Raw genomic sequence first — 20,719 nt, 5'->3', positions numbered from 1 at the left:
TTTGAGTTGTGGCCAAATGAAATGATGACAAAATGTTCAAGTCTTCTTCGACTCACAATTACGGTTTATTGCATTTAATAATATGCACAATGGAACAGTTTGTGTTTTGTTTGTTTGATTTATATATGATTTATTGATTTAAATATTATGGGCAGTCATTTATTGCAATATGAACTAGCAAACGCAGCTGCAGGCAACTAACTAAGTTAGCACAAATCATTTTCTATGCATGTATGTATTTATGTATGTATTTATCTCACTTTAAACTATACAGCTCACTCATTGTCTCCTTCTCTTTCGCACACACACAAAAGCCCAGACGATTTAAAATCGCTGCAATTTCTGCTATAACTATAAGCATCTTGCCCAGACTTGATTAATACTCTTTTTTTGTTGTTTTTTTTTTTGTTTTGTTTTTTTTTTGTTTTTTGAAAAGGATACATGAAAATACTTCTTTCTATTGGCTATAGTACAAATGAAATATACTTGTTTACAAAAATATCAATACAAACTATGCATACATGTATATATTTAGTAAAAAAAAAAAAGGGAAATGGAAACAAAAGAATCATAAAAATATTAATAGTAGGTGAACACAATTACATTTCAGATGACAGTTGCTTACAAAATCGGAGCCAGACTTTGGCTACAATTCTAATAAAGCATTGACAGATGATTGGCGTGTGAAAAGTACGCTCGAACTCTGTACATATACAAATATATGTATGTAACTTGGAAACTTGGAAGAAGGAGGTTTTACAAAAGAAGCAAGAAGTGAACATAAACATTATGCCCGCTGCATTCGCATTCGCATTCGCAGTTATAACCACTCACAATGTGGTAAGCACTGATCACTAATTAACTCTCCCGCTCTCTCTCTATATATGTCTTTCTCTATCTCCGTCTCATTCTCTTAATCTCTGTATCGCTTATCAAAAGGCTATGAATAATAACTTAAGAATTGCATTTGCAAATGCAAAAACAAATAATGCTTTTGTGTCAAACAATAATCGTTCCAATTAGCTTTTGATGTTATTGATGTTTGTGTTGTTGCCATTGTTGTTTAGTTGCTGATCTTTTGCAGTTTCTGCAGCACTTTCAGACCCTGTTCCTGATACTCCTGTTTGGACATCCAGAAGCCATCTCGATCTTTCGTTACCTCAGCCAATACAGCGCCGCCAATGAATACCATATCTTTGCGACGCGGTGGATCTTCAATGCGTATTTTGAATTTCTTAAATAAGAAAAGGGAAATCATTAAAACCCATTAATAGCTCTACAGAGCCGAGAGTGACCGATCTGAAGATGCCACCCGATACCCAACAACCGCTCCTTCTCATCAAGAAATCAACTTTTAACCAATTACAATTTCACTAAGCGACTTGGGTGCAGGGTATCAAAAGTAAGCACATTTAGTTAGTCCACATACCGCCAGTTTCTCCGTGTCGTTTTTGAGAACGCGCTCCAGATACAGCTGCTTAATTTCACGCTCCAGACGACTTGGTAGCCCCGGATACATGGTTGAGCCACCAGAGAGCACTATGTGCTTATAAAGCTCGGGACGTATATCGATGTCCGCTGCTTGTATTGTGTTGAAGGCCAATTCCGCAATGCCGGGTCCTTCAACGTTTATTAAATGCGGTTGGAATAGCGCCTCAGGTGCCTCAAAACGCTCGCCACCCACTTTAATGACACGGCCATCGGGTAACTGAATTGAAATACACGATTTACATGTGAAATAATGAGCTGAACTGCAGTCAATACATACCGTATAAGACTCCACAAGCACTGTGGTCTCAAGTGCCAAACGTTGCTCCATTTCAATGTCGTAGCCAATGTAGCAGAGTTTCTCCTTCATGATGCGCACCGTTTCAAAGTCAGCGGAATGATTAAAGGCATAGCCACGTAGTAACAGTAACTGTACAAATCAAGAATTTGACAATAAATAAGTAGAATAAGTAAGGCCACAAGTCTGGCTAAAATCTCTTAATACCTTAATCAAATAGCGCGTTATATCACGACCAGCAATATCCAGACGCCTCGTCAAATGTGGCAACGAGAACTCCTCGTAAACTGGGCAAATATGCGTTACGCCGTCGCCTGAATCGATAACCACACCAGATATGAGACCCTGGGCATACAGTGTAAGTACTGCCTGTATGGCAATGTACGTTGAATCGAACCCGTATTTCTCAAACATCACCTGTGAGTGTGAGTAAAAGCGAATGGATTATATTATATGGACCAATGGAGACCATTGACACTATGTAAAATACCTCGATCATTTTCTCACGATTCTTTGTGGGATTCATTGGGGGCTCTGTCAGCAATATTTTTGTATTCGTCGGATCAATGTCCATTTTCTTAGGGCCAAACGTATAATCCCACACATGACACATATCGTCCCAATTCCGAACAACTCCATTTTCCATGGGATAGGATACCTCGAGCAGTGAGCGCAGCTGTGAGGCTTCATCTCCAACCATAAGATCCTGTAAATGGGCATACAAATTGTTTAATATCAATGCAATTGGCGCATTTTGCATGGCGTTGTTTAGTACATTGTTCGATTTAAACATCGCTTAATCGTTAAAGGGATTAGAGTTAGTTCATCTCGTTAAGATGCCAACACACTTAGGCGCTAAACAGGCGGGACTAAGGACAAAGGACTATAAGAAAATAAATTACAAATGCTTAACAAATTGAAAAATTGAAAATAACAAACAAGTAACTAACAACGTGTAACGAGCAACGAGTAACGAGTAACAAGTAACGATCAATATAAGACGATTAAACGAACGCCAACGCAAGAGTCGCTCAAAAGAGAACTTTGCGTTATCAATTCGCTTTTTTTTATTAAGCGTTAGAAATTTAAATAGTAATACACATTCTACAAAAAAATAAGCTAGCTACTTATACATGCACTGAACAGAAAGTACAACAAAATAGTTTTGATAGATTTGCAACGCAAAGCGATTCGCACACAAACAGAAATTAAAGTGCAACAGCCACAAAGCATTTCGAGATATTTTCGGTTTTGTCTTTAAATGCCGCCAGATATAGTTCGATATCGAGCAAAAACCGTTAATGGAAGTGCTTCATCTCTTTAATTTTCAAAGTAAAAATACTTTGGGAAACATTCTGATGCAGTAATGCCGGAAGAGTGTTTAAAAATTTCCAAATGAAGGTGAGTAATGTTCACACATGACTCACAGAAATGAACTGTAGACGTGTGTGTGGAAATTGGAAAATATTATATATGCCGCATTTCAATTCTCTTTATTTCTTTTGTAAATAATATTTAAAAATCTCTCACTTATCTGGTCTTAGTTTCACAAGCGAAACATGAATGATATCTGCATGAGGCCAAATTGTTTTTCTATCTGCACACTGACCATAAGTTCGATCTTAAGCACTACTAATTGTGTTTGTACATAGCGTATGTGTATGTATATATTCAGGTGCGAAGACAGACATACAAATAGATACATAAATAAAATAGCATAACAGTATTAAATGCAATCGAATGAAAAAATAAATAAATAAAAACAACAGCAACAAGAACAACAACAACGAAAACTTTAAGCTTGTTAAGAATCGTATTACAAATGTATTCTAGTGAAAGAATTTGAAAAATGAAAAAAGAAAAAAACAAATTGAATGTTTAGCTTTTCAAATGTGATTTTGAATAAAGGAATACTATATTTACAAGTGCGATCTCTAGACTAGTTAGTTAGTTTGCTGGCGTGTGCAATTCGTGCACAGTACAAAATGGAATTGAGTTTCGGAAAATTGAGAAACTCTGTTTACAGATTTTCGGTATAATTTATTTTGCAAAAAAAAAAGAAAAAAAAAGACATTTGAAGCTAAATATTCGCTTTGCTTTTTTATTTTTGTATTGTGTAAACTATAAAACTTGACTTACATCGACATGTAAATCCTGTAAAATATTTGTTTTCAAAAAAAATATGTAAAAAAAAAGAACAGAAAAAATGTATAAGAATATTAAAAACCGAAAGATTTACCTTTTTTGTTTTTTGTTTTTGTCTTTTTTTTTTGTATAATATTTTGTGAATAAGCTAAAATTAATACTTAGTATAATGTAGTATTCAATTTCAAAACTGACCAATAAATATGTGTATCTACTTTTTGTATGTATTTTTTGTATCTGGAATGTATAAAGCACTCGAAAGACCTTAAGCTAATGCATTAAGAGAAATATAAACAAAAAAATATATATTTGAAAATCAAATACCAACACCAAACCAAAGATACTTAATACAATTATGTTGATGTTGCAGCAATTGAATACAAACTGCAATTATTGTTGTAATGCATGGGAGCAAATGAATTTATGGTGGGTAAAAAAATAAAGTGATAAATCAATATTAAATGTATGTGTTTTCATATTCAACATAAACATCACAAAATGAAGTCAAGAACAAGATTGTAACGATGTAACGATGTAATGATGAATGATGAATGATGAACACATACATGGTGAGTATGGTGCGGCTAAAAGCTATGGTTTTCACTAATGCCAGTGTTCATGTAATTATGTATTTATCTATGTAGTATATACTTAGTTATTACGAGTAGATTATGGACCTGCTGTGCATATGTCTATTTGAATTTGTTTTCATAGAATATGTATGTGTATGTGTGTAATTAGAGGTGTGCGTGTGTGCTAGTTGGTAAATACGCTTCTCATACCTTCACTTCGATGTCACCAATTTTATTGACCGCTCGTATTATCGGCCTGCCAACCATCGAGGGGAAAATGTGCGCGGGAAAATTGCTGCCAGCATAGCCGCATTTTACGAACTATTAATGAGAAATAGAAAATATATTAGATTTTTGTATGTAAATATATATATATATATACATATTAAGATCTGTTCCCAATTTCAATTACACAATTTTAAAGGCATTTCATTACATTTGTCAGGCATCAGAACATTTCCCAATATCACAACGTAAATATTTTGATCCATTACAACAGAACTACTCCATTAAATCGTGTTTCGTGCGCTTCACACATAGTTTAATTGTATTAACGTTGTTCAATTGTCATGGTAATTTTTATATGTACGTGTTAAAACATATTTTGGGCAATATTTTCCAAAAAATTTTGATTTACAGTTAAATTTAATCTTTGACTTTAATCTCTATGCAATATTTTTTAGCTTTAGTTAAAACAAACAAACCTAATAGTAATTCTACACAAGTAAGAAATCTAATGATAAACAATTTTGTTTACACACAAAAAAAAAACCATTAACTATTCCAAACATGGTTTCTTGCCATGTGCTGAATGCTGAACAAAATGTTCTTGACAATTCTATTCTAGCGATCAAGAATGGAGAGCTCAGCTAGTAGATATCCTCTATCCCAGTCCTTCATTTTAGTAGTCATAGACAGAAGCCTTGAGCTTACTAAAAATAAAGTAACAAATTAGACAGATTCGGAAATGGTAATATGAACAAGGAGTCTCATCTCTCTGTCGGATCATCAACCCATAACTGTTTCTGATCTTAAATTGGTAGTACTCTTCAGATACGAGGCGTGACTGGAGACTTGATTTTTGGCACCACGGGTGACCAGAAGAACGCAAGAACGGAAGAACCCTTAGGTAGGCAGCCCCCCAAACCAAGGAGGAAGTTCACGAGCAAAAAGCGTACTGACATTAAATTGGTACCGGCGGAGTTGATGTTCCAATGGGGGTCGTTGATTGACTCTTCAATTAATTTCTGTGGCAGCGCAGGTGCTCAAGCTAAACGCATTGTCTAAATATATATTTATGTATCTGTGAACAAAGTATTTTAGTTAATTTGGCTAACAGTTTGATTGGCGGTTTTTGCTTAAAAAATGTTCATAACAGAATTTTGCACATTTACTCATATATACATATATATATATATATTATGTGCATTTATCAAAGAGAAGCGTAATCACAAACAAATTTCTTTAGCCGCGATAAGGAATAAGATTGGAAACGATATTCCTCTCATTGTTGCTGTTTGTGTTGGAAATTGCGCTCTTTTTTCATAAATAATTTTTTTTTTTTTCATTCCTATTTTGCTTTGTGTGTGTGTGAGTGTGTGCGTATCGTTTGATTGGCTGCGGTGAGTAATTCTGCCTGCCGACGCAGCTTGTAACAATGACTAAAGCGCCTTTTACACACATACATGAACACATTTGTATATATTCATATACATTGTACATAAATATCCCATCTTAAGAATATAGTTTCGAGTCATGGTGCAGATAGCCCAGCTGCAAATCCCCCCTTCCCCATACCCCTTAACGACAACGCCCCTGCATGGTAAAAGAGAAAAAAATCAGTGTTTAACCTACAACCAAATACAACAACAAGCAAAATGTGTGTCACCCAATGAGTCGAGTGACTGGCTATCTGTGAGATGTATGTGAGAATGTGGATAAATGGAATACATACCCCGGTGCCGTTATCACAGACAATAACTTTGCGACCCTTGCTATCCATTTTCTGCTCCAATCCAACTACCGACTACAATTGGAATTCTCCACGATTGTTGCTTTAACGCTGATCTGCCGCTTGTTGTTCTTGTAGTTGTTGTTGTCGTCGTGGGTGTTGGTTAATTCTTTTTTAGTGTTTGCGCTGCTCTTGTGGCTGACTGCTGTTGTTTTATTGTTGTTGTTTTAACGGTTAAAAATGCCGTTGAGTGGAAATGAGTGCAATTGTTGCTGGTGCCACCGGCACAGTTGATTCAGCTCGACTATGTAGTAATATAATAATGACTATCGACGACTGCAGTTAATCACACAATTTCCAACCAACCGTACAACACACACATTCACAGACATAACATGCCCGCTCCATTCATACGCATACGCAAGCTAAGTTAAACACACACATACACACACACACACACACACGCATACAACATGTATAGGCACGCGGGCGGGCTGTTCTCTTGGTTTGACGCTCTCCCGCTCTCTTCTCGTGTTTGCGTACGTTCTGCGCTAATCTATGTATTTGGGCACACTTTTTTAATAATATAATGCTAGCGAAATCTGTTAATTTCAATTGATATATGGGAAAAGAATTGAAAACGCTTAAAATTTCAATTTCTCGGCGGCACAAGTCACGACAAAATATACACACACACACACACGCACGCACGGACGTAGAGTTGACTTGTAAATATCGATGTATCGAACTTATCGCTTATTTCCAGGGCTGCATAGCCAATATCCGCATTAGCGAATTTCGATTAACAAACAATTATATATTTTTGGAATTTTTTTTGAAAATTTCAATGATAAGCTGTGGAAAATTCTTTATTAATTTATTTGCTTTTATTGGTAAGAAATATAATATAAATTTAAATTGATCAGAGGCATACGAGCAAAAGCAAATATATCCTATCGTATAAGTTATCGTACTTATTAATCCAACGTTCATTAGGTAAATATACATGATTAGCTTTGCGACATTTTTTACTAATTTATTTGCTTTGATTAGTAGTAAATATTTAAAAATAAAGTATTTTAATTTAAAATCTTTAAAATCTATCGAAAATATCGATATATTTATCAAGCACCTGCACCTACACGCACCACGGAAAACAATTTCAGCGGCACTTTTAAATTTATCACCAGAAGCGGGAAAAAAGATAAATAGAAGAACGAGCATGCGGAGAGTCGCGACAATTTATTTTATTGGTTTATATAATATGTATGTATATATAATTTGTTTTCTTTAGAATTGCTTTAAGAGGCGAAATGTCTTAGATATATATATATATATAATCTATATATATATTTGCTGTTTTCACATACAATTGTATTCTTTCATGTGCAAATGCTGCACTAATTTTCATTCTGTATTTTAGTTATTGAATCAGTTTTCATTATGATTCTGCATAGTTCTTTTGTGGTCGTTCCATGAATTTGTAATTGTATAATGTATTTAATTGTATGGTCTTGAGACTTATCAAAATCTATACACAACAAACATTTGTGTGCATGTATATGTATCTGTGTGTGTTTGTGTGTGTATAAAATTGCACGAAATTTGAGTCGTAGTCGCCTTAACCATGGACAATAAATGATTTTTAGTGGTACATAAGTATTTATGGTTAATACTTGTAAATGGAACAGACGTGAGACTTGTTGAATTGAGAAGCGAGTTGTATAATTAAGTTAGAATTGATTGACAATAGCCGGAACTGTTTATATATGTATTTACTACAGTTATTACAGCTAGCTTCCTTTTTATATTTAAGACATGAACTCGTCAGCCAATGCCGTCCACAGATTATAATTCATGTATCAATCTTATAACACGTCCAGTATGAATTGGTGTTTGATTTACTATTCCTGTTTTACAATTTTTAAAAAAATTTGTTTTCAATGTTTTTTCTTTTTAAGTTTTTGCACGTTAGCAAAACAGTTTAAGCACATCATTTATAAGCGGAATAAACACAAAACACTGTAACAAAATTGTTGTATGTGTGTAAAAAAATGTAGCTTTTAAATTAGTAATCGGTTTGTATTGTTTATATATGCGTATGCTAGAGTTAATTCGACAAGTACATAATTCACTAACTTTAAGATTAAAACAATTTGTATGTCTTTACATATTATTATTAGTATTTTAGTGTGTGTTTATTAATTAGAATTAGCAGTTTTCAAGCTAAAAATAAAAAATAAAATAAACAGCAGTGCCAAAGAAAGAGAATCAAATGTTAAAGGTTAAGTAAACATTGTTTCAAATATTAACAAGACAAACAATGATTATGAGGCATTTGTTTGTGTGGCTTTAACATTTCATTCATATATTGTATACAATTTATAGTTTGAATATATCTTCTCTTAGTTATAATCAGGGACCGCAAAATGAAAGTTTTTATCTTGATTCTGGTTCAGATCAGACTGTTTCCAGATGGAAAATGCATATATTTATATATATATATGTATATATATATATATGTATACATTTATATATATATCTATTTTCTTTTTATCAGTTAATATACATGTGTATTACTTATGCCCTTGATTTGTATTATGTAATTGAAAAATTCAAAACAATTCTTTTATCGTTATATTTATCGTATAATCAAAAATAGGAAATAAGCTTAAGATATTTTGTTCACCTCGTGGCCCCTGATAACAATCGTTAATTATGCATTTGTTTTTAATTGAAAAATTAGCTAACGTGATTTACATATATTTAAGAGTTTCTTGAGTTCTAGCATGGCACAAGTAAATCATTTTCAGTTCGAAGTATAGAAAAAGTTTCGGTATCGGTTTCGACATTCTGCAAATGTGCATGTAAAAAGCTTATTATTTTTTCACTTGAATTTATACAGTATTTGTAAATAGATGTATTGTGCATAATTTGTAAATGGTGGTTTAACGATTTATATTTCTTATCTTACTAATTGGGTAGACTGTTGCTCTTGAGGTTATTGTTATATGCATATATCAACAGATTAGTATATAATATAAGAAATGTTGTGCGTGCTTCCCTATTTTTTACCAAGTGAAACTCTTTCAATTTCTGCGATTGAAATTTCGTAAAAATGTTGTATATTTTGCTATTATTTAAAAACAAAAGAACAAAAAGGTCGTAATTGATTTAAACAAAAAAAAAAAAACAAATTAATCTTAAATTACGTCATACAAACAAAAGAAGGCTATGGTTATAAAATGTTTTTGCTTTGATTTTTGTTTATGTTTATATTTTGTTTAACAAAAATAATAGTTGGAAAATTATGTTAATTTTTAGATGGAGTCATACATATGTATTTAGGTTTTTTTTAGGGGTTTTTCTTTAAGAATATGTTAGTTAAATATTTGATTTGTGATATTTAAGGATAATAATTTTTTTTTTAGTATTATTTCTCTGTGAGGGTTAATTCTAAAGCCCTTTTTTTTATCAATTAAATAGTTAAAATGCAATGCCTAGATGTTTTTGCTTTCGCTTAAAATTGCAAATATGTTTAAATGGTATTTTTTTTGTTGTTTTTGTTTTTGTTTTGTAAAGTCTGGAATTATTAGCTAGTATTGTACACAGTGGGGTAAAGAAAACAAATGAAAATGTTTAGCTACGCAAATAACGAACACAGTAAATTAAAAAACATCACACATAGAATCAAATGTTAAGTTAAGTTATATTAGGAAACAATTCAGCATTTAAAACAGCATTTAATTATAGACAAACAAATATATATATATATATATATATACATATATATGTATGTGTATAAGCTATGTACGTAAGTATATATATAAGTATGTTTGTATGCATGTAGTAAATTGTATAAGGAACATTTGTGGACTATTGCGGCACATATTGCAAATGGTTTCATCAAATGGTTCATCATGTCAATTACAATGTGTGTTCAGAACTTCAAAAAACATTTTGTTGTGTTGTGTTTTAGTTTGCACAGTTTGGTTTTGAGTTCATCGTCGTCACTGTTATTATTATTATTTAAATATATGTTTGTATGCATGTATGTATATATTTAATTATGTAAGTATGCATGTATTCCTTTATGTTAATTTTATTTTACTTTTTTTTCTGCTCTCATTAATTAATTAATTAATATGTACGCTTCTTTTTGGCGCTGCTAAATGTTTTGAACAAATTAGCGCTATTTTCGTTTGGATTTAATGTTTTTTTTGTTTTCTGTTTTTTTTTTTCCGTTATTTTTTTTTTTTTTTTTTTTTTGTTTTTGCTGGTAATTTATTATACATACAGGCTTAAGATAAGTTTCGGTTTTTACTTCGGAAAAGGAATTGGGGAATCTAGCGCTAGCAAAAGTATTCAATGCATCAACTGACTGTAATATCTATCCTGTCCTGTCTAAATATACCCCATCAGGGGGCGAGACGAGTTCTCCGCTCCTGCGCCGGGCAGCTCTACTCTTCTGTTACAAATTTCATACGTGTGAGATTTGAGAATTGAGTTTGCCACGTGACATGTTCCGGTTTCTATTCTGATCGATCGATCGATCGATCCAAGTGTGCTCCATTATTGTTGCCTTGCTTTTGACCTTCTTGCTTATTATAAATGTAAGTATGTATTTGTCTATTACAGTATTACGAATGATGCTTTAGCTAAAACGACAAATCTTTGCAACTTTATAATGTTCATATGTAGATATTATATGTTAATATTATATACTCGCGTGCGTCTGCATCTGCATCTCTGTGTGTGTATGTGTGTGTGTGTGTGTGTGAATGGGTGTGTGTGAATGTGTGTGTGCGTGTGAATGTGAGTGTGTGAATGTGTATGTGTGTGATGTGCGTATGTGAGAGAGAGAGAGTCGCGCGTCCTGCTCAGAATGTGGTCGGGGCGCAGAGTCAACACCCAATCCAATATACGACATCAACACCCACAACAAACACAACAAAATCTCCACAACACATCACATCACATCTCATATCTTCAGCAACAGACATTTGATTGAATACCGAATACCGAATACCGATCGAGATCGGTGCTCACACAGAAAAGCTGCCGTCTCCCGCTCCCGTTGTCGCCCTCCACGTCGTTGCCATGGTTGCGATCCTTGTTTGCCATGTTTAGCCATGCGCCGCTCCGTTGTTGCCTTGACTGTGATGCTGATGTGGATGTGGATGCGAATGTGGATGCGGATGCTGGTGATCGTCGCTGGGCGTGGGCGCCTGATCGCGACGGGGCGGCATCCGCTCGTTGACCGCATCGAGTCCCTTGGCCTCCGCGAACGAGGTAATCTTGTGATTGGGTGAGAAGCCCTGCATGGCATTCTTGAGAGATTGCTTGCCACCGGATAGGGCGCCCAAGGGCAGGGCGCCCGTCGGCGTCAGTCCCTTCAGCTGCAGCACTGACTCCGACTCCTCGCGCAGCACGGAGAAGACGCGCGCCATTTTGCCAATGGCGCGTATCTTGTTGCGTATGACCTCCTTGCGCAGCGCCGCCTCATCGTCCGAGAGCGGCTCCTCGCTCTCCTCGGTCATGAGCTCATCGTCGGAGCAGATGTTCAGCACGTTCACCAGCATCTCGGTGACCTTCTCGCCGACAAAGGGCAGCGACCAGGTGAACACGTCCATGAAGTTGGGAAGCCAGTAGGGATGCGGCGAGCAATTGAACTGCCGGATGTTCATCACGTTGTTCTCGTACTTGAGAACCGCCGCCTTGTTGTTGTACACGTCCAGATAATTGGGCGCCGAGAAGATGGTGATCAGCGAGGGAAAACCGGTGGTCTGGCTCTTACGGTACATGCGGTAGCCGGCGTCCTGTGCCTCGTGCGCCCGTATGATCGACAGCAGGTTGTTGTTCTGCAGGAAGTCGCAGCAGGCGGCGTAGCTGTAGAAATACGAACAGCCGCGCACCGAGTTGTGCGTGTAGAAGTCCGAGTTCTTCTCGTTGCCGAAGTCCTCGAGCGGATCGGACCACAGCAAGTCGCACATGGGGCCAAAGGCGGGCGGCTCCTTGAATCTATCGAGCCGCCTAATGTCCTCCAGCTCGTGTATCTCGGGCGAGAGGCCGCCGTGCACGCAGAGGAACTGCTGGTTCATGAGCGCCGCCAGCGGCAGGCAATCGAACGCATCCATGCACGCGTCGTACACGCGCTCCGAGTACTTGATCTTGCACTCCTGCTTGAAGGTGAAGTACTCGGTCAGATGCCGGCACTCGTGGTTGCCGCGCAGCAGGAACAGCGTCTGCGGATACGTGATCTTCAGCGACCACAAATAGAGGACGCACTCAATGCTAAAGTAGCCCCGGTCCACATAGTCGCCAAGGAACAGATATTTTGTTGTTGCCGGCGATCCGCCAACCTCAAAGAGCTTCATGAGATCATAGAACTGGCCGTGAATATCGCCGCAGACAGTCACCGGCGCCTCAATATCAATCATTGTCTTCTCGTGCCGCAGCAGAGCGGCGCCCTCCTGGATGATACGCAGTGCCGGCGCTTCCTCGATGCGACCCTCCAGGATGAAGTGCTGTTTGAGCAGATCGTGATTCGGTTTGCCGCTGCGCGGATCGAACACCTCGGCCAGCGTCAGTTTGTGACTGGGTGGAAACGGGACGCTGTCCACGACTCGCTCCTTGGTGTTGACAGCTGCGTGCCCGCCATGCGCCCTGTGCGTGGGACTCTCGTGGCCAGCGTTGGCCGCATTCGAGTTGCTGCCGCTGTTGCTGCCCGTTGTCGCATTGCCCGCCGACGAAGCATTCGCGTTCGTATTCGTATTGGAATTGGTATTCGTATTGGAATTGGCATTGGAATTGGCATTGTTGCTGCTGCTGCTGCTGGTGTTGGTGGTGTTGGTAGTGCTGCCATGTTGAGTGTCTGTGCCGTCCGTGGAGTTGCCACCCCGTTGGCTGGCACTTGTTGCCACTTGAGCACTCGATTGATTATTCGAAGACATGCTTGCAGCCAATGCGGATGCGGATACGGATGCAGATGCTGCTCGAGCTGCTGTTGCTGGCGCCCACGCTGGGTGAGCGGTTCCTAGTGTGAGCCGTCTGCTGCACTACACACACACACACACTCACGCACACACACACACAGAGAGAGAGAGAGAGAGAGAGGCACGTTGGCCAACCACACTTGCACTTTTTCGACTTTTGCTTTTGGCTTTGCTTCTACGACTGCTACTGCTGCTGTTGTTGTTGCTACTGCTGTTGTTGTTTTTGCTGCTGCTGCTGTTGTTGTTGTTGTTAGCCGCTTTATCGCGTTGTCAGCCTTTCGGTATTTTGGAAAGTTATCTGGCTGCTGTTGTTGCTGCTGCTGCTGCTGCTGTAACACACAACAATGTGTGTATATTCACAATTTGTATTTATATTTTGAGTTCGTTTTGGCTGCTACTGCTGCTGTTGCTGGTGCTCTGCAGACGTCGTAATTTCTCTCTTGTAACTTTTTTTTCGCTTCTCAATGGAATTTTCAGCTCCCCCTCCCTTTCCTTTATTTTTATTGATATTCTGCCAGAGTGACCGTGACCGGCTATAGCTTAATGCCCGGCAAAAATACCAAAAATATACCAAGCATGACGTTAAGTCAGCGCACGCTGACGTAAAGATGTTCGTTGATGACGTAAGTGGTCGCATTTAGGGATTATTTTGCAACAATTAACATAACATTTTCTATATACATTCGATTTGCCTATCAACAATTAACAGCGATTATAATTATTTTTTGTGATCCCATCGATGTTATCTATGTTTGCCTTTCGCATTATTAATGCGTCTTCTCTTTGGCAATATTATTTTGAACTTCGCATTATCTTACTTGAACTGTTATATTTTTTACTGGTAAAATTAGCTGTTCTCGTAAATGATTTTGTACTTCTAAAAGCGAATCCAATGTCCACGGCAAACTACAGCATTCTCAAGAGTGTAAGGAATCTTAACATTTTCTTTCTACGCAAATCGTGGGGGCAACCTTCTAGCTAACATGCCTTGCGGCTATGATCGGGATACTGTCGCAAGCTACTAGTGCCGTATTTAACATAACATCTGTAATATTACATGCAGCTCTGTACATAAATACGATATCGATATCAATCGATGTCAATGGTGTGATCAACAGCTTGAAGAAAATGAAAGAGTCGGTGAGGAGTAAAGAAAGTAAGCAGGCGTGTTTAGAAGAGTTATTTCATATAATTTCGACTGCTACAATACTAAAATACAGTCAATCTCTTATAAAGTTAACATGTCCCGCCCCATATTATACGGAACGGCTTGTTTCTGAGAGTAGCAGCCGCAGCCAGTTAGTGCTATAGTTAGTGATGGGCCTTAACTAAAAACATATCTAAGCAGCACATCTCCATCAACAAATTGTAGGCGCGCATTTTAAATTCAAATTCGAATTTTTAATACTGGGTTTCACCTGCATTGGCAAAATTTTATTTAAAATTGACATTCATTTAACACATCAAAACACAGTGACGGAACCAAAAGAAGAAACAAAGTTATCTTCAGTCGAATTACGCCAATTTGTGTAATTTTTCCTTAACACTTCCAATCGGCGTCCAATCATGTGAAATGTTATCTTCCTCCATAACCGTATACACCTCTGATAGTGCGACTATACTCTCCATATGGAGGCGGCTGGTAAAAAGTCCCAGTTAGGTCAGGTCTCTGCCAGACCATGAGGTGGAAGGTTCTCTTCGGTGTACTCTATAGCCCGGTGCTAAGCTAGACGCTGTGAATTGAGCCGTGGCGAGGTCTGAGGACAGAATGTTGGGTTGGCTGCTGAAATAAATACTTCAAAACTCTAAGCATTCTTCTGCCAGAGTCTCCAAACAAAGAAATTATCGAAGAAAGAAAGCTTTACGGCCTATAAAAAAGAGCATTTCAAATTTTCTATGCATTCAGCTAAGGGGTAAACAGAAACATACCTCGCTTACTAAAAAAATTGGTAAGACTTAGAAAAAACTCAAGTGAGAAAACTCCAGAAATCAGGCCAAAAACCTCTTGGGTCTTTACTTCAGGGAAAATAAATTATTTTATCCATGAACTCTTCATAAACAGACTTATTAGCAAATGTGTATCAGTTTTGTGGAGTGCCCTTGAGCTTTAAGCAAATTGAATTAAAAATGTAAAAATTATTGCTTGGGTCACTGAAAATCATTCAAATATTTACTTAAAACGAACATTTAGAGGAAATAATAAACGTGCGCGCATTTTATTCTCAGGATAGGTACTTGTATATTTTTTTTTGTTGAATGTTTTGTTTTTGTTTTTGCATTGTTAATATTAATTATGTTAATAACATTGATAATCATTTTTATTTTGCATTCACTTAATGTTAAAACGTTTTGTCTGCATTTGTTCATGCCCTTTGTATATTCATTTGTTGTTCTTCTTTGGATTGCATATAATTTCTCACAACGGCACAATTGCAATTTGGCAATTAGCATTTTGCATTTTGCATTTTGCATTTTCTTGCCAGCCATCTGCCCTTGAAATACATTCATAAATTTATAATATAATAATGCTTTCACTGTTAAATTTGTTAATTTATTATTTATTTTCCGTTTAATAATAAAATTGAAAATTTTTAAGAGATTTATCTAGATGTGTTGTTTTTTTTTGTTTTGTTTTTGTTGCTTTTTGTTTATAATTGTTTTAAATATTAATTTTTTTTAATGTTGTTTTAATATTATTTGTTTTTCTTTGTTTAAGTATAAGTATATAAACTTTTTTGCTTTGACAAAGTTTCTTCAACTTAAATTTATTTTATGTATATATGTATATATATATGCATATAAATAAATGTTTAAATATATATAAAATATGCATTTAAATTGATTTATCCAAAAGGTAAAGTTTTAATTCTTTTTATAATATATATTTAAGTTTTTCTTGTGTAAAGTTTTAAAGCATTCGAGGGCAGGAAGTAGATGTTGAAAAATACATGTATCAAAAAATTATATAAAGTATACAAAGATTACAAATATTACTTATAAAAGGAGTTGGTTTTTGCTTGGTAGCAATGAAGACGTTGTAAATTATAAATAAGCTTACTGTAAATCATGAATAAATTATGAATAAAAACAAAAATAATAAAGCAACCACACACACACACACAGGAATACACACACATACAGATACACCCACATACACACACAAACACACACACACACAAACACATAAAAGTAGGCAAAAGCTTTTCAAATGAATTTGAAGTGTAAGCAAAATGAAAATTTTATATTAAGTTTTCAATTAATGAAAATCAACCAAATTAAATATATATATATATGAATAGTATAAATTAAATTATTTGTTTAAAACAATGTGATTGTACATCTGTATGTAAATATTTATGCTAATTTACAAACAATTGCGACAAATGGCGTAACAGTTTTCATTTGTATGTATATTGCAACAAAAAAATTAAATTCAAATAATTTTTGAATATTGCACATTTTAATAATTCCCTCTCTTTCTCTCTCTCTCTCTCTATCTCATTCTCTTTAATTTGATCTCTTAGGCTTCAGAAAAAGAAGCTGAAGAAAATAAATAATGGAATATAAAAATCGAAAACGTGTAAGTTGTATATATATATATATATATATATATATATATATGTATTTTTGCTTTAAGATTTGTAACGATGTTTTCAATTGTTTATATTCGGTTTGAAATTTATTTAATTTTTTTTTTTGTGTTTTTCTTTTCTTTTGGGTAAATTTATATTTCTTGCGGCTGCAGTAAAAAATGTATCTTTTAATATTGATGTGTATGCTGCGAATATGCATTGGAATAAGAGGCAAGAAGAGCGTTTAAGGAGCGGTTGAGTGTAAGTCGTGGAAAAAAGATTCGAAATGTATTAAGTTTTTGTTGTTTTTTTTCTGTGTATATAGTATAAAAGTATTGGTTTTAGGTATACATGTATGTATATACATATATACACATATTGTATATATACGTATGTATATATATATACATATGAACATATATATATATATATATATATATTGTATTCTTAGTTTATGTTAGCTTCTTAATAAATGTTAATATTAATTTCTTGTTGTTTTATGTTTGTTTTAGAAGAGCGCGCTAAATTGCATGTAAAGAGAAGGGCGGAGGGGGATGTGGCGGGGGAGGGAGGGGAAAAGCATGTATGTACATGTATATGTATATGTACATGTTTGTTTTTTGCTCATACTTTATAAGTAGGCTTTGTTTTATTTTGTAATCAATTCATTTATTCATATTAAACAATAGTAGCAATTTCTCTCACTGCATTAATATTTGTTATTGTTGTTTAAATATATTATTTTTTGGAATTGAAATGCAGAAAATGTTTGTAAATTGTCTGATTTTCTTGTATATTGTTTATTTTGTAATATTTTTTATCAATATTTTTGTTTTGTTTGTGTTGCTTAGCTTAAAACTGGATTTTGTTTTCTTACATAATTTAATTAATATTTTGACTATTTGGAAAATGCGTGTGTGTGTGTGTGTGTGCTGAAACTGGGCTTATAATCGTTCTGCGGTTGCTCAACATTTTAAATATATATAAATATAAATATATATATTTATATTACAGAATGCGCGCATGGGTAAAGTGCGTCGCTCGTGGAAAGCAAAGGCTTGTTTGTGGCTTGTGTAAGCTGTTGCCAGCTTTTAGGTGCTGGGGTAAATAAGGAATTTGTGACGCACGCTCTCTCGCTCACTCGCAGTATTGCCAACTCTGTCTAGGACATGTGCCCATGTACCCATGCCATTCTTATACATATATACGTGGTTTCTGGTTGTTCTGCTGTATTTGATATTAGATTTAGATTTCGATTTCGATTTAATTGTTAATTGTTGATTTTACGGCGTGCATGTATATATACATTTCGTATGTTAAGAGGGGCAACGTTATACGGAATTGTTATGTGTTTTAACTACGGTATTAGGATTAGTTTTCTTGTTGCGCTCTCTCTCTCTCTCTCTCTCTCTCTCTATCTCTCTCTCGTTCTGCCTGCCTATCTGTCTGTTTCCCCCCATTTTGCTATTTCAATTTCATCTAATACCTCTATTCCATATGCCGTTGCAATCATGTCCAGCGTCTTGCCGTTATTTCAGTATTTATGCACAGAGTTGTAGTCTATGCAAAAATGCTTGGATGAATGCTTGTATATAAAATCTTATGCATATACGTCTGTTTGTATGCACGTTTGTTTATGTGTGTATGTATAAATGTTTATAAAGTACTTTAAATTGCTATAAGTTTGCATTTTGTGTTACATTCTTGTCAACTATCAATTGTTAGGTATTTGTCTAATTTGTTTTAATTGTTTGTTTGCTAACTGCTTTACTGCATTTACTTCATTTGCTTTCGTTTCATTCCCCCTTTCCGCAGCTATCCGCTCAACAATAAACCGGTTATGGTTTTATTCATTTGTTCATTTAGCCCTTTAACTTTAAACCTAGTTATAAATGTACATAGTTGCTGTTGTTTTTCTTTTTTGTTATTGCATTCGTTTTTCTTTTAAAATAATTTTCTTAATTTTTTTGTTGTTGGGTTTTTTTCTTGTTATCTTTATAATTGTTGATTTTAATAATAATGTATTTGTATTTGTTTAAGAAAACTTGCACTCCTTTTTGTAGGCTTTTGCATTTTATTATTATAAATTCATTTTACTTAACTACTTAAGGTGTAGTAAACCATAAATGTATGTAAATATACAATAAGTAAAAACATAAGCATCATAAGGTAGAACAATTTGATTTATAATTCGTATGCATAAATATTACATTTGTTTACTTAAAATATGAATTAACAAAATAAAAAATGAAAAAAATATAACTAATAACAGCTTAATAGAAATTTCCATTTAACTTTTGCACACTTTTTCGCATGTTTAGTTTTGCTAATTTCCATTCTCGTTTTTCATTCTTTAAAAATACATTTTTTATAAATATATTTTTATATATATTTATTTTTTTTGTATAATTTTAACAAATAACTAAAATTATATTAATTATAAAAAAAAGTGATTCGACAGACGCCGGCGGCGACGCAGGCTCAAATGTGATGCTGCTTGCTGTGCATGCAAATTGAGTTCAGTGAATTGTTGCTGTTTCTCTCATTTTTTACATTGCATTGCGTATTGCATACGTAATAGGCGCAAGGCACTTGCATTGAGATTCGAGATTCGACTGCAATCCGTGCTTCACTTTTCACTTTTCACTTTGCACTCTGTTTGCTCGCTCTGCCGCTAGATCGTGCGTAAGTGTAAGTACATATGTGTGTGTGTGTGTAGGTTGGTAGGTTGGTAAGTAGGAGAGAATAGAATAGAACACGCGCGATTAGTTGTATTTGTGTGTCTGTCTGTGTGTGTGTGTGTAGTACCGTTAGGTGCCGATATATTTTGCGTTACTTTTGGCGACTTCTGCTGCACATTTGACGTCTGCCTCGCTTCGGCCTGTTCGGTTTCAATCATAGAAAATATACATATATACATATATAGAAATATATACATATATATGTGTATTAATTATATATAATCAGCTAATGACTACGACAAAGATGGCACGTATATAAAGACCACATACACAATCACCAGGATGAGAGAGTGTGAGGCGACAATGGCGACGACAATGTTCTCATAATAAACTTTTAGTTTATTTAACATGAGTTAGTGTATGTTTTTTTTTTTTTTTTGGTTTGGGTGTGTGTGTGTGTGTTTGTGTGTGTGTGCTTCGTGTTTCTCTAGAGAGAGAGAAAAGTTGGAGTTAGAGAGAGATTCAGTCATTTTAATTTTTTAGCTTGTCAGTTTTGGTTTTCCTTTCGTTTCGTTTCTTCATGTTTTGTAATATAAAGATTGTAGTAAAATATTGCTGTTCTCGTTTGTTTGTTTGTTTTTTTGTTGTTTTGTTTTGTTTCTTTTTTTTGTATAGGAAGTAGTAGTTTAACATTAGCTTCTTATTGGTGTTTAGCTTTAAAGTCGTCTTCTTCGGCGCCACACAACGAAAGTAGTAAATTCTTAGCGTATTTATATTTGTATTATTTTTGGGATTTTCTTGTTTTTTTTTTTTTGTTTCTCCTCTTCTCATATTTAGTTCTCCTTCCTCATGAGGGATATTTTGGTTTATCTGTGGTTTATCCTTTAATACAGAGACGAGAGATGTATGTATAATTTTTATATGTATAAAAGTTCATTGATTTTCTTTTCTTTTTTTTTTGATTTTTTTTTTTGCATTTTTGCATTTTGGTTGCTTGCAAATAAATGGATATTATAC

At 35.1% G+C, this 20,719-nt stretch overlaps 2 protein-coding genes across 3 annotated transcripts; both read right to left on the bottom strand.

Annotated features, from left to right (window-relative positions):
• Positions 1 to 41: 41 nt before the first annotated feature.
• Positions 42 to 7,157, bottom strand: LOC6565534 (actin-related protein 2). Of its 2 annotated transcripts, XM_032738760.2 has the most exons (8): positions 6,458 to 7,157; positions 4,714 to 4,824; positions 3,926 to 3,940; positions 2,277 to 2,492; positions 1,994 to 2,203; positions 1,769 to 1,918; positions 1,430 to 1,708; positions 42 to 1,234 (listed from the first exon to the last, which is right to left on the bottom strand). In XM_032738760.2, the coding sequence occupies exons 1-8, from the start codon at positions 6,503 to 6,505 to the stop codon at positions 1,064 to 1,066; spliced, it is 1,200 nt and encodes a 399-aa protein (XP_032594651.1). In that variant the 5' UTR covers positions 6,506 to 7,157; the 3' UTR covers positions 42 to 1,063. The 2 variants fall into 2 exon arrangements, with proteins under 2 accessions (XP_032594651.1, XP_001992683.1); XM_001992647.3 differs by lacking the exon at positions 3,926 to 3,940 and having other exon boundaries at positions 6,458 to 7,065.
• Positions 7,158 to 10,707: 3,550 nt separating this feature from the next.
• On the bottom strand, positions 10,708 to 13,936 carry LOC6565533 (serine/threonine-protein phosphatase 2B catalytic subunit 2). Its single transcript, XM_001992646.3, has one exon. The coding sequence runs from the start codon at positions 13,405 to 13,407 to the stop codon at positions 11,581 to 11,583; it is 1,827 nt and encodes a 608-aa protein (XP_001992682.1). The 5' UTR covers positions 13,408 to 13,936; the 3' UTR covers positions 10,708 to 11,580.
• Between the last annotated feature and the right edge of the window lie 6,783 nt (positions 13,937 to 20,719).

This window comes from Drosophila grimshawi, unplaced genomic scaffold (assembly GCF_018153295.1).
Source record: "Drosophila grimshawi isolate 15287-2541.00 unplaced genomic scaffold, ASM1815329v1 contig_848, whole genome shotgun sequence".
Lineage (NCBI taxonomy): Eukaryota > Metazoa > Arthropoda > Insecta > Diptera > Drosophilidae > Drosophila > Drosophila grimshawi.
This window is presented reverse-complemented; position numbering and strand designations above follow the sequence as displayed.

Bases quoted from the DNA above. Each gene is read 5' to 3' on its own strand.
- LOC6565533 (XM_001992646.3), bottom strand. From the start codon at position 13,407: ATGTCTTCGAATAATCAATCGAGTGCTCAAGTGGCAACAAGTGCCAGC.
- LOC6565534 (XM_032738760.2), bottom strand. From the start codon at position 6,505: ATGGATAGCAAGGGTCGCAAAGTTATTGTCTGTGATAACGGCACCGGG. The intron at 4,825-6,457 runs GTATGTATTCCA...TCTCATTAATAG, and splicing joins TCTGTGATAACGGCACCGGG to TTCGTAAAATGCGGCTATGC. The intron at 2,204-2,276 runs GTATTTTACATA...TCACACTCACAG, and splicing joins ATCGTGAGAAAATGATCGAG to GTGATGTTTGAGAAATACGG.